The sequence below is a fragment of the Panicum hallii genome, chromosome 7 (assembly GCF_002211085.1).
Source record: "Panicum hallii strain FIL2 chromosome 7, PHallii_v3.1, whole genome shotgun sequence".
NCBI classification, from domain to species: Eukaryota; Viridiplantae; Streptophyta; class Magnoliopsida; order Poales; family Poaceae; genus Panicum; species Panicum hallii.
The window spans coordinates 39,873,231-39,890,289 of record NC_038048.1 but is presented as its reverse complement, the minus strand read 5'-3'; the positions used below and the strand labels follow the sequence as shown (position 1 = coordinate 39,890,289).

Here is a 17,059-nt window from a genome sequence, read left to right as displayed (position 1 = left end):
TTTAAATAGCATGGGCGTGTTGCTTTCCTGGCATGAGAGAACTAACCGAGAGAGGAAAGGGGAAGACGAGGGGGAACCTAGGCTAGAAGCCAATAGTGGCAATTATTGTTCGGAGGCCATTGCCGCTGCCGCCGGTGGCTTCCCCTTCCCCGTATCAGCAGAGCAGCAGGCAGCTGCTCCAGGCTCTGGTGAATTCCATTCCAACAGAGCCCGCCTCCTTCCCTCGATCTCAGATTCTTTTTGCGTGTGCAAGTTGTTGAATCGGCACACGACCTCTGCTTTTGGAGGAGAGGCCAGAGTGAGGGAAGGGCATATACGGCTCACTGGTGCGGCGGGGCCGCCGCTTTTTCGGCTGGCCTCTCCCCGGTCCTCCCATTGGAGCGCGCAAAGCTGGGTGGCACCATTTAAAGAAGCAAACTGCACTCCACCACCACCACCACCATCGCCACCAAGCACACCGCCGCACCACACGATCCAACGCACGCCCGGGGGAGGAGGAGGCAGGCGATCGAGGATCGAACCGGCTGGGGCTCGGGTTCTCCGGTGGGGGTCCCTGCCTGCTGCCGCGCGAGAGCAGAAAGTAGATCGGATTTGGGCCGGGTAAGTTTGCTGAGCAGGATTCTTGTTTCGCCTGTGCTTCTTGTTTGATCTGGTTCCCGTAGGATCGGGGCCGCCCGCCGTCCCTTTCGAAGTGTTTTGCTTGGATTGGTACTCTCGCCGGAATCGTGCGCGGTTAAAAGTTTGGGGTTTGGCATGAACTCCCAGCGTGAAAATTCAGTTGCTTGACAGGGTTTTGCATGGGTGTTGTACGGCCGCGGTTGATTGGCGGGGTCCGACTTTATGTACAACTAATCATTATCGCTTCTAGATTTGGTTTTTCTAGGTCATTTTCTAGTACTTACGAACTGCAGGGGTAGGTTGGCCAGGTCCCTGTCCACAATTTACCTTTTTATCAGTTTTTTTATGGGCTTACCTTTGTTGTTTCAAGGATTTTGCATGCAGACTACTCATTTATGCCGGATTTTGCATACCGATTTGATCATGTAATGTTCTCTAGTGTTGTGTTCCTCGTGCGTTTATGGAAATTCCTCTAGCCACAGAATTGACAGAACTTTGAAGTTTTGAATTGGGTATTCTGTTTCTGAGCCTGCTTTTTCCTCGGCAGTCTCACGGAGAATTTTCGACCTTCCCCTCCTCCCTTAATTACAATCTATTTGTTTCGAAGGCTAACTTTCTTTCAACATACTTAATATCATCCGCAGGTTCTTGGAGCACTGGGCACCGAACTCGTCCAGGTTGTGCGAAAATGCAGTGGAACCTGTAGCTAGTTTTTGAAAGACCATCCTGTAGCTAGTTGAACGTACCTCCTCATCTGATACTGGCATTTCTTAAGTTGTTTGGAGCTTCCTTCTAGGCTGGAAATTTCTGAAGCTGTTCTGGAACATCTGCTGTGCCTGCAAATGGCAGACGATCCTAATATGAATTTTGGGGCGTTTTCCCAGTCACTCTGCAACCAGCATGTAGTTTCATTTCAGACAAGTGCAACCACTAGCGGGTCTGGAGGCATGCCAGCGTACCTGGATTGTTCCACTGGGATGGATGCCAGTGTGGGGATGTTGAGCACCACACCTTCAGTGGTTGTTTCTACTGGTTCATCTAATATGCCAGCTGATCCGGGGCAGAACCTCAAATATGGAGGGCCGCTGGCTGCAGATTGGACACATCTTGAGCTTCAAATTCTGAGAGATGGCCTGGAGAAGTAAGCTTTCTCAACTATCATATGCATACCTACTGTTTTACAATTCTGTTCCTTTCGGAACGTGTGGCCTCTATTGTTGTTTGTTGAATTTTGTCTTAGTTTTCTTTTTTTTTTTGAATTAAATTGTCTTAGTTTTCTGTGTCCAATGGATTCTGATTACGCGAACAACGCTGCCACAGAATTTTCTATCACTCGTTGAAGTTTGGAACCATTGATTCATTACTAACATGTTTCCCTTTGTTTTCTTTGGTGTACAATCATGAAAAACTATCAGATATGTTCATGAACAAGGCATCATGAAGTATATAAAGATAGCAGCAGCATTACCGAACAAGACAGTAAGAGACATCGCAATGAGGTGCCAGTGGGTAGGGGTAAGCAGCCTGCTGTAATCTCTACAGATGTTTGTACGATGTTATTCCTTATACCAAAAAGGTATCTTTTCTTTCTGATTATAAGGATGCTATCTGCTTAAGGTGTGTAATGCCCGGGTCAGCAGGCAGCTGCTTTGCATGAACACTGAATATATGCAACCTGTGCAAAATGTTCGTTAATAACCAATCACTTCCGTGGGTATAAGCATACGTGGTTCCTTCCTTCCTTGATCTATTTTTTAACTTACCATGCCAAAACATAGACTACATCTGAAGATTGATCTAAATAGAATTCCAATTACCATGTGTGTGTCTACTAGTATGAATGATAGACTAACTTATTCTCAATCTATATAAACTATAGAATCTGTGCATTTTGGACCATCATCATAGTGAGACCTGAGCTGGCAATCAGTATAATTTTAGTCTATTATTTTATTGCTGTTGATTTGTATTTTTGAAGAAAAAGGACGGGCTATCAAGAGACAGGATGACAAAGCATGCATCTCTTAGTTGGCACTATTCCACCTTTTTGGTTCCATATGTTTGTTAGTTGCAATAGCTCTATTCCTAACATAAACAGACCCCTACTTACATATTCCTTTTGATTGATAATGGATATTGTACTATTCAGATCTCAAAACTAAGGTAGGATAACTTGTTCTTTCGATGTATATTTTTTCAAGAAGTAAAAGATGTTTGTATTTTTGGAAGTTTCATCAGAAACATAGGTAGTTAAATAACACAGACAGATGCATTTCTGCACCAATATGTATTTTCTTAAATGTGCACTTTATATCAGAGTTAGCTATTTCCTCATTTTGTTTAATATCAATAATACCAATAATTTGTAAATCTTGTAGAAGAAAGTAAATACAAGACGAAGGAAGGCCCAAGAACACCATACTGGCAGAAATATAAAAGAAAGAAAGGTATCAATACCCTTTTCTGTTTGATGGACTTTGTTCCTTATTGTGCTCTTTTTATTTTCTGCCAATGATTAGACAAAAAAATACAATAATTCACTTTGAAAAGCTAAGGTGCTTTTCAAAAACCAATGTTGAAGGGGATGGAAAGTATAGCAAATGTTAATATATACCATTTCAGTTATTTATCCGCTCTATTCATACTTATGTTCGTATATTGTTGACTGGTGCCAGTTATGGTTGTTTCTCAGGATAAATTTGTAGAGCCTGCACTGTGGGGAGCAAATCATCCTCTTCAAACTGGCATGAGAACCAATTCATTTGTGCCGCATAATGTTCAAAACAATCTGTTTCTATCTGGAGGTTGGTAGGTCACTTGTGTATCGGGTCTAATTGATTGCTTCCATTTATCTCCTTTGTTTCTTGTTATCTGCTGTTAACTGCCACGTGCCATTATCAATATTATATTCTGGCATTTAAAATTTTCACTTTCAGAGGGTAAATACTGCTCCTAAATACTTGAGTGACTGAACTATTTGACTTATTATTGACTCCATTGCTAAGTTTATCGCAGGTAGGAACTCCATCGGAGCTTGATATTTAATATAATGTTGAATGCATATATTTTTAACTGTAAGTCTTGGATGCATATTGTCGTACATATTTGTCACAGTTTCTTGTGTCAAGTAACAGAAAGGGATTAAGAAGAGTTAGACACTTTGGATGTTTACTGTTCAAGAACATGCATGGGAGTAGCTTTGGGTATTGTGGATCTTGTTAGAGCAAATTTGGGATTACACAATGCCTTGTAGTACTTTCTAGTATTTCCTGGAAAAGAGACCAAAGACTTAGAAGCAAATTTCTATTAAACTGCAAAGATAACTGTACATATTGATCCTGTCAATGTTCAGTAGACTTCCCTGAATTCACTTGAAACTACATTCCAACATGTAGCCTTCCATTTCGTCCTTGGTTAATTACATACTGTACATCAATTGATTTTTGTGACCTGCATAGTTTTGTCAAATAAATTACGCTTGAGATCCTCGTAGATTTCAGTGGTGCACTATAGCAGATTCATTTGCTAAATTTCGGCAAGATTTAGCCAATGCTTGTCTGTAATATAATATGACCATGATTTTCCGTCATGTAGCCTCTGAGATAGATCGTCCAGTACAGCATCTACTGGAGGAAAATAATCAGCTTCTTCATCAAATTGAAACAAATATTCTGACATTTCAGGTTTGTATAGCACTCATTTACTACTTTACTCTGTTTACAGTTCGTTTATTCATCATTTATATTCTTCTATATTGGGAAATGCATGTCTGATTAGAAAAGCTTAACTTTTTTAGTATAGCATATTACCCACAATTTTAGTTAGACTGCATCTAAAAGCATTACCTTTTCCTCCATAATATGTCCCTAGCATTATTTTGTAGTTATCTTTATTCTCCCTTGCAGGCTCAGAACAACATTGATCTCTTCCATCGGGCAAGAAGGAACATTAATGATCTTCTACATATGTAAGCATTATCTTATCTCAAATGCCTTTGCAGTTCACGTGTAAGAAGATTGGAGTTATGCTTGAAAAGTTCTGCTATTGTGGATACAGCCGCTTCTCCTGCTGCTAATGATGCTTCTTCTATAAACAGCACGACTCAACTGCCTGGAATGAGTACCAAGATGCCTCCGCTTCGCGTCTCAGTGAATGAAGGTCTTGCTAGCTTCGTGCTTCCTGGCATTTCAATGGTAAGAATTTGAAGCGCCTTTCACCAATTTACACTCTATACCAGAAACCATTCAGAAGACAGCGTTTTAGTTTGTGTCAGGTTCTTTCATGAATTTTCTTGAACATCAAAATAAGCTCGTGTGGTTCTTGACATCCAATTTATGGTTCCTTCTTAGGATCAAATTCTTGGAAGCAGCCATTTGAAGGAGGAGCCAAGAGGATGGTAGGCCACTGCCAACAGGTTTCAGTTTAGGCAGACACTCAGTCTTTTATCCCTAGATCGATGGACAATATGGAGAACTACTGCTTCATTTTGCTTACTACTAAGTGGCGATCGATAGGGTCACCATTCACCCAGGACCCCTGCTTTCTCTATCTGAAAGGGAAAGTAGAGGTGACTGAAACCATTGTGCTGCCCGGCCTCCAGACGGCCCTGCAACAAGCCTTAAACATTGGTGGCTGAACAGCGAGGGTTTCAGGACCTGCAGTTTTTTCTGGTCTTGCTGCACCTGTAAATAACTATGATTCTTTTGTGTTCCTCCTTAAGATGCCAGGGTAAATAGATGTAGCAGAGGAAGTTCACAAGAATTAGTAGCTACATAGTTCCTTCAAAAAGACCTAGCTACATAGCAAGAATGAAAGCCTTTTTGCCGGTCGCCATTTGTTGCTCCCTGCATATGAATGTAATTCCAAGTTCCTAGTTTTCTTTTTTTTTAAGGGAAAAAGAATCCAATAATCCATTCTCCATCAATCCTAGATAAACGTATGAGCAACTACATGATCTTGGAGAAAATTTCGTCGATGGCAGAGACGATTTTGCTGTAGTATTCCTGCACCTGGACCTCGTCCTTGTCTCTGGCCGCGTAGTCCAGCTGCACGCAACAGCAACAGCAGAACAGGATGAGCAATCAAAAAATCATGCCGCAGTGCCATGGTCACCTCAAAATCTTGACGGCGAGGTGGGCACTCACGCTGGTGACGCTGTTGAAGAGGTCGGAGTAGAGCCTGCGCAGGTCGGGGCGCTGCCCCGCGGGCCTCGCCTGGATGATTGCGTACAGGTCCTGCTTGAGGTTGGACGCGCTGGCGCGCAGCGCCGCCTGGAGCTCCCGCCACTCCCCGGCGTCGGCGAACCGCTTCACCCGCAGCAGGTTCCGCGCGTGGGTCCGCACCACGGCCTCGGCCTCCTCGCTGGACTGCTCCGGCAGCGTGATGCGCAGGTCGAACGCGCCGGCGGCGGCGCTGCTCGCCGCGGGCGCCAGCAGCCGGGACGCCACGAGCGCCGCCGCCGCTGTCGTCGCTAGCCTCCGGCTGGTGGTGGCTGGCTTCTGCTTCTGGGGCTGCCGGACGCTGTTGCTCGGCGGCGGCTTGGGGCCCGGGGACGTGTTCTCGGCCCGTGACAGGCTCGGGGACGGCGCCTGGACGGCGAGGCGCGCTGCCATTGCCGCGCGCGTGCGCCTTGGTGCGGCGTCGCTCTGCTTCGGGTTCTCGACGGGGTGAGGTGTGCCGTGTGCTGCGCCAGGTGTTTCGGATAACGCGGCAGGCAAATGGAATGGAATGGTCGACATGGTGAAGTTCCAATTGGAACGCGTTGTCACGGCCCAGGCCCTCGGCTCGTGCTTTTGGGCGGCCCAGCGATGCAGCGCGGTTCGCTTTCGGCGTGGGGTGGACCGTGGACGTCTCGGAACAGGTAGACACGCACATGACACCGGGGGTACTGTAGTAACAGCTGTGGCGACGCGTCGTCGCTACAGGGGGTTTCGTGACTTGCACACAAGCGCACCCGGATCAGGCTGCTGCTCCGAACTCTGATCACGTACGTGGGACGTGGCTACGCTCGTCGGTCACTCCGGCCTTCACATCAGCGCAGGTTTCAGGCTACCACACACACGGCCTGCTACGCGTCCGGTGACGGGACGGCTCACTTCGCCTGCGAGAGCGCTGGGAGGACGACGCATCTGGTGCCGATCGCCGATAGCACCCTTTTTCTTTTCTTTTTTGATAAGGATAGCTCCGGGTTCGGCAAAGCCTAAGCCAAAGCCCTGGCCTACGAACAACCACTTCAAAAGAAAACCGGAGCTGGCTGCCGAAAGGGCGGCATGGCCTCGTTACCCCGTCAAATCCATGTGGCGCTCCGACAGAGACGCCGCCGAACTACTAGATCCTAGATGGATCCGCCATCAGATGATCCGCGCCAGAACATGAACCCGCATCCCGAATGGCACGGCTGCCTTGTCGAGCTCGGGCAAGATCGCGTCCCATGCTCACGCCGAGGCTACACAAGTAGCCAGAGTTCAGAGAGCATCAGCGGCAAGCGAAACGGGGGCAAAAGAAAGATGCTAACAACCCCAATTCAAAGATAATATGTACACTGACATCCACACAGGTGATCCTCCCGGGCCTCCTGGCTGGCCCGGTCCCATGCCATCTCATCCTCCCTCTCTTTCGTTCTAGAGAAGATGCCGAGCTACCCTATTCCTATTCCTCCGGGTCGCAGGGGCCAAGGTGCAGGGACGGCGCGAGGACGGCGACCACCTCGCGGAGCGCGCCGGCGGTGTCGCTGCAGCGAACCTGCGTCAGGGGGAGGCTCCGGCTCTCCACCGCGTCGCCCAGCTGCCAGTTCGTGCAACCGTTAATCAGAGAGGCATAGATCAAACAGTATCAACATGTCAAGTAGGAGTACTCCGTAGCTGTCACAAAGCTTACTGTACATGCACAGAGAGCGCCAGGCACTGATTTGATAAGGTTGACCCAAAACTAACTTAGCATGGAGTAGTTGCATTCCAAAGGAGGACCTGATGCGCTGGAATTCTACTGGCCGAGTCCTAGTCACCACCAATAACCACTAAAACTTCCACCGGAACAAAAAAGAAAAGAAAAGGAAAAAGGAAAGACAATGACAACTTGTTTAAGGGGGGCCAAGGTGTTAAAATGTCCGGATAACCTCTTCAAGAACTTAATAATTGCCTTACAGTATCACGAATTCAGGAAACCGAGGCACCCATGAACTCGAGTACCAGATTGTACTGTACTTGTAAGCCAGTAATATGAATTTGCAATGGACCAAGACATGCTTTATGCAAAAGGGGGGAGAAGGATCCTCACCTCATCCATGGAGTAGAAGAAGCGGTTGGTGAGGACAGTGAGCGCCTTCTTGTGCTCTTCGCCCTCGCAGCAGGCGATCACGCGGCTGAGGTCAATGTACAGGAAGGTGGCCTTCAGCCGGATGTCCCTCCCAACAAGGTCCCACGAGTCCTCATTGTCCATCTCCAGGTCCTCCTCCATTGTCGAGAAGAGTTCGATCGCGCAGTTCTTGATCCGGCGGAAACACCCCTTCAGCTCCATCTCATGATCCATGGCTCTATCCGCCTTTGTGTGTGGGGAAGATCGAGACCTGCGTAATTATAGGATGAGGGCACAGCGGAAGAAGCAACGTGAAAGAAACAAAACCCGATGCTTGGACCATGTTTGGAAGCAACAAATATCACCAAGTGCATGAGGAAAAAGAAGCCACGTATCAAGGGACAAAGTGGTCAGTGAGAAGGCAACGATTGGTCAGCCATGACGCCCTTGAAACACAGAAAAATGAAAAGGAGGACACGTTTGGGCTTGGAGATCAAGAGAGAAATCGATGGATTAAACCATAAGAAACTGCTCTTTTCAATAGAAAAAAGAAAGGAAGAAAAAGGAAAGAAACTGGCAAACTGCTCAGAGGACAATTTTTTGAGGTGGTCCGATACTATAAACGTACAACCATAAGAATTCAGAGGTCACGATCTCAGGAGTGGAGGGATTATCTCGCAACCCCATAAACAATAGATACGAATTTATCGATATCCAAACCAGTTCATTATGTACAGACAGTTTAATTCTCAAAAGCTTTAGTTATTGACAATTTCAATATGAAAATAACTATGATACTTAGACTTGCTGTCCTAACTAAACGAAATGCAGTACTTCTTCCATGTCACTTAAAAAAAGAATTCTCTACTTTAGATTTGACTTAGTTTTAGAGGTCTAAAGTTTAAAATTAGCATGAGATAAACCCTCCTAATCTCCATGCTATGTAGAGGCTTCTGAAATAAACTAAAGCCCCATCTCTCGAAATGCTTCTAACAAGCTCCAAATATGAAACTTCTACAAGAAATTATCACGGCCTAACAGTAGCTCATATGCAGCTGTGCAAAGGCAACATATGATGCACATGGAGACAAGCTTTGATACTAGATGTCCAGCATAAGCAAGGACATTCTGGATAGGATATCTCTATCTCTATTCCTACAAGGTAGCATGTCAAAGCTTTCAGTTTGCTCAGTTAAAAACCGTGTTTTGATTACTGAAAGCCCACGAAATCATGCCAAACAAAACCCTAGTGGTGTCTGCCTCTATTTTGACCTGAAAATTGGCTCAACGCTATCGATGATCAACTCGAGGTTGTTTTGCTCACCTATCCACTTCCTCGTGCCTTTCAAGAAAAATTCTAAGACATGCATGTTCATTGAGCAGCTGAGATGTGGGGCCTACTTTCCATTTTAATTCCATTTTCATGTGTCGTTGTTCCAGTAGAATAGTGGGAGGATGGGGACAGACAAGGATAGCAGCTAATTGCAACAGCTTCCGGAACCAAGGACCAACAGGAGGAGGCTGAGGGCCCAATCCCAAGTCCCAAATGTGGTCTTCTTCTCTCTATTTTTCCTCTTTGCCTACACCCTCCACACATGGACTTTGACACATCACACCTACAAAGATTTCACCGGTGAATCTCGAAACCGAAAGAGAGGAAGCTTTGAGAGGCTGTTGTGTAAAGAACTAAGATCACTGAATGGAGGTAATGAACTAGTCCCTCACTAAATCTACAGGAAGATGAGTGTATCATGTTCAGTAGGAGGTTGCAGAAAAGTGATGGCATTGTGGACTGATGAGGGCGTTTGGGCTAGAAACGTAACAAGAGAAACCGGCGACAGGTGGAAGGGGAGGACAGGTGTTTCCTACCATCAACTTGCAGAGACAAAAAGAAACCCGCTGATCCGATGAAGAATTTAAGAGCAGGTATAAGATCCGGCCGGGATATTTATTTCTAGTCTAGAGAAAAGAACCAATCTGGGCCCCTCCCTTCTTCCTCGTGAAGAACATTTCAATCCAGAACAGTTCGGGTCTCAGCATAAAAAGACGGGACTTTTTCAGCGATGGGGTTTCTTCAGGACAGAAAAGAAGAACAGAGGAAGATGCAGAGGACGACACCGCGCATTGTGCTTCGGACGGAATCAAACAATCGGAGCAAGATTTTGCGAGCCAAACTGGCAAGAATAGAGGGCGAGCAACATTTTTCGACGATGTAACGTCGATCAACACCAAAGGCATGCGATCCGAACCACCGCTCCCAAATCAAGAATCAAGAAGAGATAGAAAACGGGGATGGGGGTGAAAAACAGAGCAACCTCAGATTCCAGCCCGCTGCATTACCAGTCCCAGCTAGCCCCGCCTCGACTCAAATCCGATGCTCCCTCTAGTCTCCCCCCTCCCCAGAACAGGAGGAGGGGAAGGGAATTCCACCGACGACGGCGATGAGATGAGATAACCCCACCTTAGTTCTTCCCAGAGACGACGAGACGCTCCAGGCCTCCAAGGCCCCAAAAGAGAAGGGAAAAAAAATCTTTTTTCGGTTGATTTGGAACTGAAAACCCGATCGACGCATCCGAAGCAGCTCACTAGTTTACGAACCCGAGAAAAAGAACGGTGCCTCGTTCTCGGCGGCCTTTTTCACCCTAACAATCTCCCAGCTCGGCTGCAGTTGCGATTGCGGCCGCAATTTATTACCGAAAGATCCAAACTGAAGCAAAGCTACCACTCACTCTTACTCCAGTAGTAAACCGCGGAGGACAAAAGAGAAGTAGTAAACAGAGAGAGAGAGAGAAAGGAACAGAGCAGGGCTGGTGTCCGTACCTCTAGCCAGTCGCCACCAGCTCGCCTCCTGCGCCGCGGTGCGTGACGGCGGATTCTTTTTTGTACTCGCTCGCTCGCTCGCTCGCCTACGGGACAGAGAAAGAGAGAGGATACGATTCACAGAACAGAGTGCCCTGTGCTGTGGTTATATAGACGCGGGCGGGTGGGGGGCGGAGATCGGTAGATCACCGCGCCGGGCGCTGATCGTGCGTGCGCCGCTGTAGGTGGGGTCTCCCTCGCCTGCGATGCGGGGTAGAGGTCAGGGTCGGAGTAGGAGTCGTCGCGGGCGAGGATTTCTCTGAGCCGCTGGTTTGGTTTAACGGGCTGCTCACGGTTGACTCCTTGTTTAACCGGACTCGATCCGCCTACTAATAAAGGCGTCTCTGCATCCGCGCGTGATCACGCACGTCGGATGGAACTAGGAAACATGCGTGGCCGAGTGGGCATGGCAGTTTCTTTTTTCTTTCCTCTCCGGATGGTTTGTTCACGCATTCACTCGGCGATTCCTGCCGCTGGTGTAGTAAAACCGTAAACAGCGTGTAATTTATTTAATGAGATCTTGTTGGGAGGAGATGTCGGCTCGATGCCCATCAGCAATGGTTGTTATCCAACAAGCATGGTTCCTTGCTTGTTGTGGCTAAACAGTGTCTCAACCTTCTCCGGGGAGGAAAAGAGAAGGCAATCTTACAAGCAAGTGGAAAGGGTATTAAAAGATGTTCTCTTTCTTTTAAGACAAAGCTGTACTCTTGGGTATCGTCGTATATGATCGAACCACAAACAGCATAAAGCGTAGCACTCACAGAAATCAGTATGAAAATTCTAACAAACTAACCTTTCTACGAAATACATTTGATTCCCTTCAACTTTTTCTTGCCGGATGCAATGCTGACATCTGGCGACTAGTTCACATGGCCAGGACGCCCGGATGTTGGCTGCACCCGAAGATGACGTTGACGGTGACCTGTCTCTTTGGATAAGCAGAAAGCCAGAGACGATCTTCCTGGGGCATGGGCACAGCAAAATCGTCCTATCGTCAGGTTGCATTTGGTGCTGCTGGCGCAGGAGCGAAGTTTTGGGTCAATGTTCGCCGTCAGCCACCAGCTCCAGCACGGCGTCGATCGGCAGTTCAGCATGCTTCCTTCTTGACTAGCAAGTCAATGATGGTGGACGACCTGACGATCGACGCGCTACTCGCAGGCATCATCTACCTTGGTAATTACTCGACGCGCTAACCAAGTACATCATCTACCTGATCCACCTGGTCACCTGGAGTTGGAGGAAATAACCCGAGCGGACTGCTCATCTGAACAATCGTCACTGCTGGCGACTGCCATGGCCTCCAGCCGCCGAGCCGCAAGTAGTTCAAGCAAAAACAGGGCAAGCCCCTTTTTTTAAAAAGAAAAAACAAGGCAGGTCTCTACAATGCAGATGCAGAGTCCAGCGCTGTGACATCAATGGTCCAGAACTCCAGAACTCCAGATGGCCGTCAGACCATTCTGTACGACCTTCCATCTTGCGGTACAGGCTTTCCCATGCATCCGAAACCGCAAAAGAAATTTCTCTATACTGTACAGTGTACACCAGCCAGTCAGCCACAGTGCAACGCCATATGACTAGTACATCACATGGCGTAGATATTTGCAGTTTTGCGGGGGAGCACAGCCCTATGAACAAGTAGGAGCAGGATATACACACGCCTAAAACATGTGTTTTTGACTTCACAGGACAAACTCATGCACTTGTATCAATATTGAAAATAGCCCGCTATAGCTTCGCTATAACCCGCTATTAGCTTTTTAGAAGATCTACACTATGCAACATTTGTCCATTACGTCTGCTAAAGAGGTTTTACGAGATTTAGCAGTGCTAAATATCCGCTAAAGTAGCTTTTGCGAGATTTAGCAGCGCTAAATGTTAATTTGCTAGTAGATTTTAGTGGTATCATCCTCAAAAACGCAGTCAAAAGAACCGATACAACTAAATAAACGTAGTGTGGACCTTGAACAACGTAGCATGAGCACCTTTAGACAGTTAAAAGATATGTTAGAGTTTACCAATAATGCTTATAATTTTATATGTGATTATTGATTATTTTATCATTCCGTTAACTAATTTAGCTTTCGCTATAGTCCGCTATAGTTTTTTTTCTTTTAGAGAAGGCTACGGTTAAACTTCATATACCGCTACTTACAACATTGACTTGTATCGACCAGTTTGCACAGCAGGAAACGATCATACTTCCTCAGGGGTAAAGAGCGACGTACTTTCGCGAGCGATCAGCCTCAGTTTGCTGGCTCCACTTGCTTCCACGCATCTGCCTCCTCCGATAGCTCTTGCACTTCAGTGGTGCTGCTCAGTTCAGTCTCCGTGATAGGATGTGTAGTAGTGGAAACCCCATCAGCAGGAGCAACTGGGCTCAACTGACCTGAGTCTGAGCTGGAGCGTTGCCCTATGGACTGATTGGACATGTTGAGTGCGTGGCAGTGCGGGCAGTAGTAGGTTACATGAGAAAAATCTTCTTTCCTGGCCAATCCTGCAAGTTCACGTATCATGCCATGTATCCAATTCTGTAGGTGCAGCATGTGAGAAAAAAATGAAAGAGCAGTTTTGGTTTTCAACAGGAAATTTAGCGACATACATACCATTATGCATATGACAATGGCCACATATCAGTGCGTACGACTGCGATGGGTCCTCCCCAACAAGCAAAGCAGCAATCTTCGCAATCCAGCCACCATCACTCGTTCCTAAGCCTTGATAATGCTCCACAACTTTCGATGGCGGCATAGATTCCATGCCACCACCCCCAGCTTCATTTGATGTGTCCTGTTGTGCATGAGCAGCCGTGGTGCTCCTGTAGCTGCTGCCTTTTGCCTTTGTTTCCTTCCTATTCTGCAGACCATTTGGGGGAATTACCTCAACCTCGCTGCTTCTAGCCTGTGCTGAACCAGACTTCACTTCATCTGCCATATGTACCTCAAAGCCGGTTTCTGCACCCATTTTAGAGGCCAGAACTGAAGCTGCGGCTGCCTTTGCTGCAGGATCAAGGTCATATTTCTGCAAATACTCAAGTTAGCAGATACTTCAACATTGTGTAAATTTTTTTTCAGTTGTGATAATTGATAGGAACACAGCAAAAATGAAATGTCAAGTACATCCACATCAGAGTTCATGGGAACACAACGAAAATGAAATATCAAGTATATCCACATCAGAGTTCGTGGGAACACAACGAAAATGAAATGTCACGTACATGCAACTCAGAGTTCGTGTACGTATTGACAGCTGCTTACCTGAATAAGCTCCTGGGTCAGGTAATAATTTGTTCTATCCTTTAGCTCATCAATCTTTGCTTTCCTCTCAGCTCTCAATCTTTCAAGTGTATCCTTATCCTTCCGCTCCACTGTGCATCGGGAAATAAAAAGAGTATCATTATACTTTATTATTTGATAAGATCAAAACTAAGTTTTAGTTTATAATTTAAACTATGAATCTAAAATCTATGCGGTGGTGTTTCAGGGCACTAGTCTGGACATCATTTCAACATTTTACAGAAATTTTTTTTCTTACCATCCTATAACAAAAAAAACCAGAACTGATACTAGCAGGCAAGTCGTTTGTTCACAAACTCACAGTCCATGCTCCAGAAAAGAACCAAAAGAATACATGTTCACATTAATCAATCATTATGAAATTTGATTATCCAGACATATAATAAGATTATCAATGGAGCATAGCTAAAGGTCCTTTTGGTGGTTAGAGACCAACATTCAGAACAGTTCATGAGTTTCGGCTGCAGCTAATACAAGGACAACAAATTCCACAATATTTAAAAAAAACAGTAGGACTAATCATCAAAGACAGTAACTAAAAAGGCCTTGGTGTTCTCTTCTTGATTCCTAACAACTTTATATAAATGGAAGTCATCAAATTTATAGAAGCTCAAAGACTGAGGATAGCAAATCTGAAAAAAAAAATCAATTGGTAATCAAAATATCAAGTACTTGATAAATATGAAAAGTTCTGACAAGAGTTCTGAGATATTTACACATCCTTGTGAAGCTTACGAGTACTGAATACATCATTGAGGATAAAGCTGGCAAAAGAAACATAGGCAGCACTCTAATAGCCCTCATCTGCCAATCTAGATCCTCTGATTTCGTCACGATGATTGCGTAAACTACAGCTCCAACCTGAGAAACCAGTAATTACGTAACAATCAGAAGATGTTGCTGTGATGCTTAAAACAAAGAAAGAAACTGTCTCTGTTTAAGAAAATATCACAACAGAATCAATCTATTACAAAGGAATGAACCAAGACAGAGACAAGCCCATTAGAAAGGCATGAGAAGTTAGTATATCAAGACTGGACACAAATCTCATAGACATGAGCAGCCAGTAAGAGATAGCTACAACCATTGACAGGTCAGTAAATTAGGTAGCTTGTTTCATGACAATGGCCAAATGCTCCATACTTAAAGTAAGTAATCCATCAAATCCAAATGTGATCACAGGCAATGACAGATTTTAGCTGAAACTCCTGTTTATAGATGCTACTGCGTCAGAGTTCTGATGCAATAAATAATCCATGGAAATGCTTTCTGTTCTCCATAATTAGTAGCAAGTCATGAACATCATATAAAATATAAAGGAAGAACACCATGCCCTTATTCTCAGTCAAACTTCCTTATAAGTTGAAAATTAAAGAACAGAGAAAAAGATGTTCCTCCGTTTCATTGGTTTTGATCTTCCAAAACATTACAATGAACTACTATTTGATGAACAAACTGGCACCGATTATTGAGTTGAGGACTCTATAGGGCCAGCACCACCATCCATGAGAATTCATCTGGTTACTGTTTGTCACAATCATGCAATTCTTACTTTACACGGAACCAGTAACTAGTCAACGACAAAACAAATTCAAAATGGATCAATTCAGTCCATGATACCGGTAATGTGATTTAACCAAGACGCATGGGCATTGGCTCCAACCAAACTTCTCGATCAGTCTAGAAATGAATCTGCAACAGCTAGTTACTTTTTTCCCTGGTAGCACTAGTGTTGATGATTTAATCCCCAAAACGCTAGTGTGGTATTTACTATTCAACCACATATCAGTTCAGACATCATAAACAATCTTCAGGTCATGATCTCAGTCGGATCCTTAGATTCGTAACTACAGATAAACCAAAACTGATCACTCGCAAAAGGAAACGTAACCCAAGGCGCATGCATATCGAAACATAGGCCACAAACGCGCGGCACCAGTAAGCAAGTCGAAGCAACGTATCCCACGCAGACGCATCCGCTTATCAGATTTCAAACAGAAATGACGCGAAGAGAAGCAAACTGCGAGACCTCGCCGAGGACGGAGAGGGCGATGAGGTTCCGGACGCCGCGGCGGGAGAAGTGCGCCCGGCGGCCCATGCGGGCGAGCACGGCGGCCTCCTCCTTGGACAGGTTCTGCAGCCGCTTCTCGTAGTCCTCGCCCCGCCCGCCGAACAGCGCCCGCCAGATCCTCCCCAGCACCCCGGGCCCCTCCCTCCTCTCCTTCTCCTCCTTCCCCTTCGCCTCCGACGCGGCAGCCGCCGCCGCGGATGCCACCATCTCCGCTGCCTCTGCCGGAGAAGCCATTGCGCGGGATCGATCTGGCGATCGTCGCCGGATCCGATGAGAGGGGAGGAATTTGGCTTCGGTGTCGCGCGCTGTCGAGCAGGGGTTTGGCTCTCGAAATGACGCCGATTTGCCGGCCGAACGAATAGCGATGGCTGAGTTTTATCTGGACGAATTGGACAGAGCAACAGAACACGTGTACCTTTTTGGCATTGCTAGATCATCGTCCTAACTGCATAAGATTGGCCCATCTCTCAAACCAAGATCGTTTCTGGCACAAAAATACATGAAATGGGAACAAGTGATGGCTAGAAACCACAACACTAGGACTAGGCGTACACCAAAATTAGTTGGTTTTCGCTAGCAAACATTGAATAAGGAACATTTTGTTGTTGGGAAACAGCTTACGGTTAAGAGTCTTTAATAATACACCTTTCCTCTCCGGTACAGAAAAGAACATTTCCCCTAAAGCTAGCCATGCTGCTTTCTGTCCCTGTCCTGGGCTTCCAGCGGATGCAAACCTTCTCGATGGAGGACGGGTTTGCCAATGTGACGTGTTAGTGTTGATTCAGGCAGGTTACATCTTCTTTTTTTTAAAATAAGAATGTTACGTGTTTGCTCTGCATCCGCCTTAAGAAATAATAGACTATAATCTGCAAACAAGGGGTTACATGTTGCTTAAGGGTGAAAGATGAAAACGCATTTGACGTCC

General features: G+C 45.9%; 4 protein-coding genes across 9 annotated transcripts; 1 reads left to right on the top strand and 3 right to left on the bottom strand.

The window, feature by feature from the left end:
- The first annotated feature begins 74 nt into the window (after nt 1–74).
- Nucleotides 75–5,451, top strand: LOC112901708. Its single transcript, XM_025970677.1, has 9 exons — nt 75–600; nt 1,263–1,759; nt 2,034–2,133; nt 2,997–3,065; nt 3,311–3,422; nt 4,213–4,301; nt 4,524–4,585; nt 4,715–4,811; nt 4,968–5,451. The coding sequence occupies exons 2-9, from the start codon at nt 1,461–1,463 to the stop codon at nt 5,016–5,018; spliced, it is 879 nt and encodes a 292-aa protein (XP_025826462.1). The 5' UTR covers nt 75–600; nt 1,263–1,460; the 3' UTR covers nt 5,019–5,451.
- Nucleotides 5,354–7,270, bottom strand: LOC112901709 (oxygen-evolving enhancer protein 3-1, chloroplastic). Its single transcript, XM_025970678.1, has 2 exons — nt 5,763–7,270; nt 5,354–5,663 (listed from the first exon to the last, which is right to left on the bottom strand). The coding sequence occupies exons 1-2, from the start codon at nt 6,354–6,356 to the stop codon at nt 5,565–5,567; spliced, it is 693 nt and encodes a 230-aa protein (XP_025826463.1). The 5' UTR covers nt 6,357–7,270; the 3' UTR covers nt 5,354–5,564.
- Nucleotides 7,267–8,145, bottom strand: LOC112900780. Its single transcript, XM_025969583.1, has 2 exons — nt 7,894–8,145; nt 7,267–7,401 (listed from the first exon to the last, which is right to left on the bottom strand). The coding sequence occupies exons 1-2, from the start codon at nt 8,143–8,145 to the stop codon at nt 7,267–7,269; spliced, it is 387 nt and encodes a 128-aa protein (XP_025825368.1).
- LOC112901707 (uncharacterized protein At2g24330-like) lies at nt 8,044–16,657 on the bottom strand. Of its 6 annotated transcripts, none has more exons than XM_025970676.1 (7): nt 16,093–16,657; nt 14,780–14,924; nt 14,025–14,134; nt 13,374–13,788; nt 13,157–13,264; nt 12,996–13,069; nt 8,044–8,182 (listed from the first exon to the last, which is right to left on the bottom strand). In XM_025970676.1, the coding sequence occupies exons 1-6, from the start codon at nt 16,366–16,368 to the stop codon at nt 13,014–13,016; spliced, it is 1,110 nt and encodes a 369-aa protein (XP_025826461.1). In that variant the 5' UTR covers nt 16,369–16,657; the 3' UTR covers nt 8,044–8,182; nt 12,996–13,013. The 6 variants fall into 6 exon arrangements, with proteins under 6 accessions (XP_025826461.1, XP_025826457.1, XP_025826460.1 ...); XM_025970675.1 differs by lacking the exon at nt 8,044–8,182 and adding an exon at nt 11,438–12,297; XM_025970672.1 differs by having other exon boundaries at nt 12,996–13,264; nt 16,093–16,656.
- Between the last annotated feature and the right edge of the window lie 402 nt (nt 16,658–17,059).